The sequence below is a fragment of the Oryzias latipes genome, chromosome 21 (assembly GCF_053564925.1).
Source record: "Oryzias latipes strain Hd-rR chromosome 21, Olatipes_Hd-rR_3.1".
Classification (NCBI taxonomy): Eukaryota; Metazoa; Chordata; class Actinopteri; order Beloniformes; family Adrianichthyidae; genus Oryzias; species Oryzias latipes.
The window spans coordinates 1,014,079-1,024,409 of record NC_136257.1 but is presented as its reverse complement, the minus strand read 5'-3'; the positions used below and the strand labels follow the sequence as shown (position 1 = coordinate 1,024,409).

The 10,331-nt window shown below is 56.9% G+C and overlaps 1 protein-coding gene across 2 annotated transcripts in view; it reads right to left on the bottom strand.

Annotated features, from left to right (window-relative positions):
• Nucleotides 1–4,803, bottom strand: part of plcl1 (phospholipase C like 1) — a 78,879-nt gene extending 74,076 nt beyond the window's left edge. The window contains exon 1 of one of the 2 annotated variants that reach the window (XM_023950517.2): nt 4,165–4,803. In XM_023950517.2, coding sequence (XP_023806285.1) covers nt 4,165–4,320 — 156 coding nt within the window. In that variant the 5' untranslated portion in view covers nt 4,321–4,803. Of the gene's footprint in view, nt 1–5; nt 33–4,164 lie in introns of those variants that run through there. The other variant, XM_078939026.1, reaches the window with a different exon arrangement.
• Between the last annotated feature and the right edge of the window lie 5,528 nt (nt 4,804–10,331).

The window sequence follows — 10,331 nt, the reverse complement described above, 5'->3', positions numbered from 1 at the left end:
ATTACCATCTCAGGCATTCCTGCCGCCGTTTTTCCTCTCATCCGTCCCCTAAACCTGATGTTATCGTAGGAACCGTGATGACGGCGTTCTCGAGCTCCACATGTTTTTCTGTCCTCATTCTGACCTCCAGGTCCACCTGTCTGTCCTGACCCTGCTGGGTCCTCAGAGATCTGGGAAGTTCTCCCCCAGAAGAATTAGAGGATCATGAAGAATGTCTCCAAATGGAAGCAGAGATTAGGAGTGTTTGTGTCTCACAGAGACCCGCTGCTGAAACGTGACGCCTGACTGTTATGTAAGCAGCTTTGCTGCTGGGAGGTGAGGAGGTGTCTTTTTCTCCACGTTTCTATTTTTGCGCTCAGTGAGGCTGTGAGACGGACTCTCACGGAGAGGTGTGAACAATGACAAGTGTGTGCAGCGTGGAGCCTCCTGACCAGCAGCTGCCATCCCTTCCCCACCGAGATGAGGCACCAGGAGCCGAGCGCCGCCGGGAGACACGGGCTCCTCTGAGACAAACGCAGCGCCACAAGGGACGCATTGTTCCTCCGTCTGACCCGCCTGACGGGCACAAACACGCTGCGCTCACCGCCGGCGCGGACGGCGTGGAGATGGAACCGAGCGAGACCAACAGCCCAGATTGGAGGACTTCAGATGGGAAAGAAGGCTAGGTCGGACAACTGTCCACATGGAGCTCTAAGGAGGCCAAAAATAAACTCCTATCAAACATAAACACGGTTCCCACTGCAGCCTTCTCTGGAAATTCCAGTACTTTCTGGGATGACCGGCCCACTGCAGTTTGATCCAGTTTCACGGCTATTGGTCGCTCCATCCCAGCAGGAACTGGGAAGCACCTGAGGGAAAACCGTCTAGCCAGAACTCATCAAGAAGGACCCTCTGTGGTCCATTTCCATCTGTTGGGTTTTCCTGTCAGTCATGTGACCCGGTGAAAGCAGCCCAAGACGGCAGCAGAACATCAGCTTCCTTTATCAAGAACGTCAAACAATGAAAAGAAACACATCTAGAGTTCTTTGATCCATGTCCAGCTTCTGCAGAACTCTTCCACAGCTGGACTTCTTTCCCCAAACCACCCAGAACATGACAGTACACAGAGTCGTTCCTGTTCCTGACCCAGATGATGGACTAGGCTGGAATCTGGAGGAAGATTAAAGGACAGAACCAACTGCTGCTGCTGCTTCTTAGCTTTAGGATGGTGGAGCTGGAGATCAGCGTAGATATAGATGTATGTAGATAAACAAAAGCCAAATGTCCCTAGAGCTGCTCTCACTTTTAAAAAGACTGTTTATGTCTTTGCTGATCTAGTTAGAGTACATCTGGACAGAAAAATCCTTAAAGAAAGCGATGGCGTTCAAACCCCGTGTTCTTGTTGGATAAAGTAAATGAGTCTCCATCCTCCTCCTCTCTGGGTTTTCTGCTCCTTCTCCTCTGAGATCTCTGACACAACAACGGTCACTTTTCTAAATCACGGAGGTCTCAGCCTTCAGTAAACTACAGACTTAGATGGAGGTTCTGCAGCTGCAGAGTTCCAGCTCTGCATCGGTCAGTAAAAGCCTCATCCTGGACCACCAGGAGCTCCTGGTTGATCCGTGCGTCTCAGCCTCATGTCTGCTGCTACCTTGAGACTCTGCAGGCTAACTGCAGACGGTCGACTGGGGAACATGAGCCGATGTTGGTGCTGACATGGAGGCGGTGTCGGCGTCTGTGTTTGTCTGTCTCCTCATTCCTGCATCCTGAAGCAGCAGCACAGCAGAAACTACTCAGGAAGGAAGTTATTTCTGGCACCAGAGGTCAGGAGGTGAACGGCTGCTGGAGCCGTTCTCAGAGCTGGACGGACTCAAAGGCCTCCCTGCTGAACCTGAGAACAAAACATGAACATGAGGACCAGGTCCCGGCAGAGTCCTGCAGGAACACTGCTCCACACTCCACCTCAGGTCCTGCTTCCCTCAGCAGACAGACGTTCTGGGAATCATTCAGGTTCTCCAGTGTTTCTATCTCTCTGGATCCTCTCCTGATCCCCTCATTATCGCTGAACTAACAAACCAAAAAAGGAGAGCGGAGGCACCGGGAGAAAGGACCGGGAGAAGGCACCGGGAGAAAGGACCGGGAGAAGGCACCGGGAGAAAGGACCGGGAGAAAGGACCGGGAGAAAGGACCGGGAGAAAGGACCGGGAGAAGCCAAACACCATGAGAAAGCCCACTGTGGAGCCGTCAGGAGGAACCAGAGTTTTCATCTGCCTCAAATCTGAAGTCAGCGTGACACCTGGAGCCATGACTATAACTCCATGACGGTAATGCATGAGTGCATGGGAGTGGGCACACGTGCACTGCACCGTGCGTGGGAGTGTGCACACGTGCACGGCCTTGTGCTTGCAGTGGATTCAGAGAAAGGAGAATTGCTTGATTAATAGCTGGGACTGAATCAATCATTTCTGCAAACACTTAGAAAACCTGCCAGATTCATGAAGTCTGCGTCCAAACTGATCCCGCCCACCAGCAGCCTGTCAGCCCCCCCCCCCTGCTAATGACAGCCAGCAGAGGAGCCTCATTCACACGTCAAGCCACACTCTTCTGCTCACAGGCTGGGCTCTGGGGTCGCCGTCTTCACCTCTGAGGCTCAGGGGAGGGGACCAACTGTCCAAAGTAAGACCCCGTCCCCAAAGTTAACCGGAGGTCTCGGGTGAAGTTGGCCTTTGCCTTAACCATGAACCTCAAAGTGAGGGGGGGGTGGAGGTTGGTTAATGTTCTGATGGTGGTTCTGGTCCATCCGTCCATCCCCAGAACTTGGGCTCTGTGCTCAACGGGACCCTGCAAATGCCCCCCCCCCATCAAACCAGCTGGTTTCCATCTGGGTCAGGGGGAGACCTTACAAGAACAGTGTTACACCCCCACCCCCACGGGTGACCAGAAGAGCATAAATGAATATAAACTCTTAGATTGTAAATGTGGTTCATCTCACCCCTGAGAGGAGCTCACACAGCAAACATGCGTGAACACGGCTGTTACACGTGACATCATGAGCAGCGGCGTGCGGCTTAGAGAGGATGGTATTTAGGTTTCTGGGAGTTCCTGGATCATCTAAAGGCCCTCACAGAGCGCCCTCTAAAGGCCTCCAGCCCTGTCCCTGACGCACAGAGATTCCTCCAGTTTCTCCGGCTGTTTCAGGTCAGATCCAGCAGTTTCACTCTGAGAAACGTAGCTCTTCAAACATTTGATAGATGGGGAGCCTCTGCCTGTCTGAGAAACTATCAGCTGCACTTTAACACACAAGCTTTGCAGCAAAGTGCTTTGGAGAAAATCCTGTTTGCCTTTTTATTGTAAGAACATTTTTAGGAGTTTTCCAGCTGGTTGGGGGCCGATGGTCAGGAGAGGGGGCAACAAAAGTGATGGAGGAAGACAGAAGCTGGTATGAACTGGGACATCTCAACCTGTGCCGGCCTCTTATGCCTTTTCTAAAGAAAACCCGGCAAACTAAAGCACCAGACTGTCAGAATAAATGTCAAAACTGTAGTTTGACTTCAAAGCTTCATGAGAAACATCCGTCCTTTGTTCACTCATCACAGGACGGAGAAAAGACACTAAATGCATCAGTTCCTGCTGAACAGAACCTTCAGAACAGACACTAGGAACAAAGACAGACCAGACTGCAACCTTACGGCATTTAGGCTCCGCCCAAAACCTGCAGCCTGTCTGGAATCAGAGGAGTTGGTGTGTGAAGGATGAAGAAATCTGCTTCTTTGTTCAGCTTCACCTGAGATCCAGACACCTGTGGTGAAGCTGGTCTGTTGACAGAAAGGTCAAAGGTCTCCAAACACAATCCTCCTCCTGGATCTGCAACCTGAGAGGCTGCAGGATGTGGGTCAGCGGGTCAGACAGAAGCAAGCACGGCTCGGCTCGGCTCAACTTCTAGTCCGAGTCCTCTTCGGAACCATCTTAGACTCTAAGCGCCATAAAAGGACAAAGTGACCCGTTTGGTTGATCCTGGTCTGAGGTTGAGCTCAGACTCAGGTCCGGACTCTGGACTTCAGGAGTGATGGAAGTTCCTGGACCAGAACCTGCGCGTCATGAAGGTTAGGGAGTCTGCGCCTCCCTGACCGGAAGACTCGCTTGTGGGTGGGGGTGGGGGGCTACACCGGAAGAAAGCCGACTTACCTTGATGATGCTGCTCCGGCGGGGGGCCGCCTTCACCGCCTCCAGCAGGACGGCGTCGGGGTCCGGTCCGATCACGCCGCTCCTGCGGCCGCGGGACGCTCTCGGCGGGACGGAGTCCGGCGCCGCGTCGCCCGCGCTCTCCTCGCGCTCACACATGTCGGGATGAACTGGAACGGCGGCTTTGGAACGGGCGGGGGGAGATGTTACTGAAGAGGTCGGGTCTGACCCGGATAAAGTTCAGCCGCCATTAGGTCCGAAGCGGGAAGAATCGAGCCGTCGGTGTCACCGATGAGAGGCAGACTTTGGATCCGATGTGGCTGCGGGTCTCCGACCTCCGGACCCGAGTCTGCTGCTTCGGGGACAGGAAGTGGACTGTGCGCTCCGGGGACGCGCAACAAGTCTGAGCGGTTCTCCAGCACGTTAAGACATCCAGACGCGCGCGGAGCGTCGGTGCGCCGAGACGCGCGCCTGCAAACAAACGTCTGAATCAGACGATGCGCCTCTGACAGCCGCGTGCGTGCGTGTTTGCGTGCGTGCGTGCGTGCCCACACGAGCCCGCGCAGGCAGCGCCAGCAGAGAGCGGGTTCCGACCCGACGACAGTCCACTCCAGACGCGCGCGGAGGCACAGCTGACAGCCGCGTCGCCTCCTTTTATCCGCTCTAGCTCCTCCCACTTTTACGAAAGAGCGCGCTGCAGCCAATGCGCGCGAACACGTGAAGGCGATGGGAACCTCAGAAGCTGGAGGGTCGCAGCAAACCGCAGACGTCCCGGTATTCCTCCGTGAAGGAATTGGGAAAAGAGCCCCCCACCCCGTAGACCCCGAGAGAAGCCCGCGCGCTGCTCAGGGAAGAAAAACCGACACCTTCACGGGGAGAGGTCAAAGGAGAATGACCCACACACACTGACCTTCTGCCCCCTACCCCATCCTCTGTGGGTGGAGGCAGCCCCCAGCAGTGGGGGGTACAGACCCGGTGCTAGATGGGGGCTGCCCATCCACCAATGATCCCCCTCAGCCAGACTCTCCTGGATTTACCCCTGTCTCGCTCTCTCCTGGACCCCCACGAGGCAGGGGGTAGTTGCCTGGACTATGATGTGGGGGGGTTCTTTGGAGGCCTGGTTCATGACTAGGGGGGTAAGAAAACACGGACCACGTCCCTCCTGTTGTCAAGTCTTTCCAGGCTACCGTCCCTGTAGAACTGGTTCAAAGTGGTTGGTTCCAAATTATTCTGAAAATTCTATTTAAGATGCAAAAAGTTCAAAGTCTTAGTTTTTCAATGAAACTTGTGGAGATGTTGCGTCTCTGCTCTTTGGATCAATGCCATCCATCCCAGACACCTGTGAAAAGAAGTTTGCAGGTGAGTTCAAGTAAAGGAAAAACGAAAGCAGGACGTTCCACATGATGAAGCAGAGCAACATGGAAGAAAAGAAGAACAGACGTCTCTGCTGCTGCAAAGCCGGAAATACTTAGACGAGGAATGAAAACCGTGGATCTTTCACCCAAACATGATCATGATCATAGACTAGGAAGGGATTTGTGATCCAGAAACACACGGGTTGGCCCCATCCTCCCTGACGATGTGGCCCCCATCCTTCCTGATAGTGTGGCCCCATCTTCTCTGATGGCATGGCCCCATCCTCCCTGATGTTGTGTGGCCCCCATCCTCCCTGACGATGTAGCCCCCATCCTCCCTGATGGTGTGGCCCCCATCCTCCCTGACGATGTGGCCCCCATCCTTCCTAATAGTGTGGCCCCCATCCTCCCTGATGGTGTGGCCCCCATCCTCCCTGATAGTGTGGCCCCCATCCTCCCTGAAGGTGTGGCCCCCCATCCTTCCTGATGGTGTGGCCCCCATCCTCCCTGATGGTGTGGCCCCCATCCTCCCTGATAGTTTGGCCCCCATCCTCCCTGACGGTGTGGCCCCCATCCTCCCTGACGGTGTGGCCCCCATCCTCCCTGACGATGTGGCCCCTACCCTCCTGATGGTGTGGCCCCCATCCTCCCTGACGGTGTGGCCCCCATCCTCCCTGACGATGTGGCCCCTACCCTCCTGATGGTGTGGCCCCCATCCTCCCTGACGGTGTGGCCCCCATCCTCCCTGACGGTGTGGCCCCCATCCTCCCTGACGATGTGGCCCCTACCCTCCTGAAGGTGTGGCCCCCATCCTCCCTGACGATGCGGCCCCCATCCTTCCTGATAGTGTGGCCCCATCCTCCCTGACGATGTGGCCCCCATCCTTCCTGATGGTGTGGCCCCCATCCTCCCTGACGGTGTGGCCTCTACCCTCCCGATGGTGTGGCCCCCATCTTCCCTGACGATGTGACCCCCATCCTCTCTGATGGCGTGGCCCCATCCTCCCTGATGTTGTGTGGCCCCCATCCTCCCTGACGATGTAGCCCCAATCCTCCCTGATGGTGTGACCCCCATCCTCCCTGACGATGTGGCCCCCATCCTCCCTGACGATGTGGCCCCCATCCTTCCTAATAGTGTGGCCCCCATCCTCCCTGATGGTGTGGCCCCCATCCTCCCTGACGGTGTGGCCCCCCATCCTTCCTGATGGTGTGGCCCCCATCCTCCCTGATGGTGTGGCCCCCATCCTCCCTGATGGTGTGGCCCCCATCCTCCCTGATAGTTTGGCCCCCATCCTCCCTGACGGTGTGGGCCCCATCCTCCCTGACGATGTGGCCCCTACCCTCCTGACGGTGTGGCCCCCATCCTCCCTGACGATGTGGCCCCTACCCTCCTGATGGTGTGGCCCCCATCCTCCCTGACGGTGTGGCCCCCATCCTCCCTGACGGTGTGGCCCCCATCCTCCCTGACGATGTGGCCCCCATCCTTCCTGATGGTGTGGCCCCATCCTCCCTGACGATGTGGCCCCCATCCTCCCTGACGGTGTTGCCTCTACCCTCCTGATGGTGTGGCCCCCATCCTCCATGATAGTGTGGCCCCCATCCTCCCTGACGGTGTGGCCCCCCATCCTCCCTGATGGTGTGGCCCCCATCCTCCCTGATGGTGTGGCCCCCATCCTCCCTGACGATATGGCCCCCATCCTTCCTAATAGTGTGGCCCCCATCCTCCCTGATGGTGTGGCCCCCATCCTCCCTGACGGTGTGGCCCCCCATCCTTCCTGATGGTGTGGCCCCCATCCTCCCTGACGGTGTGGCCCCCATCCTTCCTGACGATGTGGCCCCCATCCTCCCTGACGGTGTGGCCCCCATCCTTCCTGACGGTGTGGCCCCCATCCTCCCTGACGGTGTGGCCCCCATCCTCCCTGATGGTGTGGCCCCCATCCTCCCTGATAGTTTGGCCCCCATCCTCCCTGATGGTGTGGCCCCCATCCTCCCTGACGGTGTGGCCCCCATCTTCCCTGACGGTGTGGCCCCTACCCTCCTGATGGTGTGGCCCCCATCCTCCCTGACAGTGTGGCCCCCATCCTCCTTGACGGTGTGGCCCCCATCCTCCCTGATAGTGTGGCCCCCATCCTCCCTGACGGTGTGGCCCCCATCCTCCCTGACGATGTGGCCCCTACCCTCCTGATGGTGTGGCCCCCATCCTCCCTGACGGTGTGGCCCCCCATCCTTCCTGATGGTGTGGCCCCATCCTCCCTGACGATGTGGCCCCCATCCTTCCTGATGGTGTGGCCCCCATCCTCCCTGACGGTGTGGCCTCTACCCTCCCGATGGTGTGGCCCCCATCTTCCCTGACGGTGTGGCCCCCATCCTCCTTGACGGTGTGGCCCCCATCCTCCCTGACAGTGTGGCCCCCATCCTCCTTGACGGTGTGGCCCCCATCCTCCCTGATAGTGTGGCCCCCATCCTCCCTGACGGTGTGGCCCCCATCCTCCCTGACGATGTGGCCCCTACCCTCCTGATGGTGTGGCCCCCATCCTCCCTGACGATGCGGCCCCCATCCTTCCTGATGGTGTGGCCCCATCCTCCCTGACGATGTGGCCCCCATCCTTCCTGATGGTGTGGCCCCCATCCTCCCTGACGGTGTGGCCTCTACCCTCCCGATGGTGTGGCCCCCATCCTCCCTGACGATGTGGCCCCCATCCTTCCTGATGGTGTGGCCCCCATCCTCCCTGACGGTGTGGCCTCTACCCTCCCGATGGTGTGGCCCCCATCCTCCCTGACGGTGTGGCCCCCATCCTTCCTGATGGTGTGGCCCCCATCCTCCCTGATGGTGTGGCCTCTACCCTCCCGATGGTGTGGCCCCCATCCTCCCTGATGGTGTGGCCTCTCCCCTCCCGATGGTGTGGCCCCCATCCTCCCTGACGGTGTGGCCCCCATCCTTCCTGATGGTGTGGCCTCTACCCTCCCGATGGTGTGGCCCCCATCCTTCCTGATGGTGTGGCCCCCATCCTCCCTGACGGTGTGGCCTCTACCCTCCCGATGGTGTGGCCCCCATCCTCCCTGACGGTGTGGCCCCCATCCTTCCTGATGGTGTGGCCCCCATCCTCCCTGACGGTGTGGCCTCTACCCTCCCGATGGTGTGGCCCCCATCCTCCCTGACGGTGTGGCCCCCATCCTCCCTGACGGTGTGGCCTCTACCCTCCCGATGGTGTGGCCCCCATCCTCCCTGACGGTGTGGCCCCCATCCTCCCTGATGGTGTGGCCTCTACCCTCCCGATGGTGTGGCCCCCATCCTCCCTGATGGTGTGGCCTCTACCCTCCCGATGGTGTGGCCCCCATCCTCCCTGATGGTGTGGCCTCTACCCTCCCGATGGTGTGGCCCCCATCCTTCCTGATGGTGTGGCCCCCATCCTCCCTGACGGTGTGGCCTCTCCCCTCCCGATGGTGTGGCCCCCATCCTCCCTGACGGTGTGGCCCCCATCCTTCCTGACGGTGTGGCCCCCATCCTCCCTGACGGTGTGGCCCCCATCCTTCCTGATGGTGTGGCCCCCATCCTTCCTGACCTCAACCCTTGTGAGAACCTGTGGAGAATCCTCAATCCAAAAATCTATGAGGGTGGGGGGCAGGTCCCATCCAATCAGCTCTGGGGGCTGTTCTGACATCCTGCAGAGAAATTCAAGCAGAAACTCCAAAAAGTCCGGAGTTCAAAGGATGAAAAATGTGAAGCTGCTCAGAAATCAGAGCTGCTGTTCAGATGGAGCTGAACTCTGAAGATGTCAGTCATTCATGTGGAACAGTAGATCTGAAGGGTTTTAGTTTGTTCAATAATATTTCATATTTACTCCAACGGTCAGTGACTCTCATTTGCATGGGGGCTGTTCATCCCCACATTAAGAGGCCCCAGAGGACCCAGCAGCATGAGATCTGAACCGGGTCAGAACCAAAAACCTCAGATTCCCTCTAACCTGTAACTTTACTCTCTTCTGCTCTTTAATGACCGTTTCATTAAATCATGTTTCTTTGTGATGTTTGTTTTTGTCGTCCTTCACACTAATGTGTTGGTTTTGTGTTAAACCTGCAGCTGAAAAACACAATCAGACCTGATGTGAATGACTGCTGTTGATGCAAACCTGCAGAGCTGTGGGGGGGCAGAAGGTTCATGGGTTTGGGGCTGGACACTGGAGCACAGCAGGGGGGGTGTCTGCTGTAAATCAAATCCAATCAAACTGTGTTGGTAAATCACACAAAGCGCTGTGCAAAGGACAAACATTTCCCAATTTAAAAAACCGAGAGCAAAACAAAAACCTTCACACACACACACACACACACACACACACAAACAGACACAAACACACACAAGTTGTAATAAAACATAAAATGATTCATTTAAAAAGATGTAAAGTGAAACTCTGGCTTGATAATGAAGCAGGAAAAGGTTGTTTTGGGGAACCGTCCACACTGGTCCATACTGCACCCCCTCCCCATACTGCTGCAAAGAGCCAGACCCCCCCACCGCAAAGACCCTGTTTACTGAGAACGTCCCCACTGGTGTGGAGGATCTTCATGAGGAAATCATGGAGTGAGAACCACATGGAGAAGGAATGAAGTAAATGAAACTAATGAATCACTGGATCAATAAACACACAGAAAACTGCAGGATCCAGATTCCAGCTGTGAGTGGAAAACTCTAGTTTGCTTTGAAGTGGGGAGGGGGGCAGTTTGGACCTTGGATCCGGGACGTGTGGAATGTCAGCGGCTGGTGAGCCTATTAGCACATGACACTTGTAGCTCGCACCTCCATGGGAGTGGGAGGGGC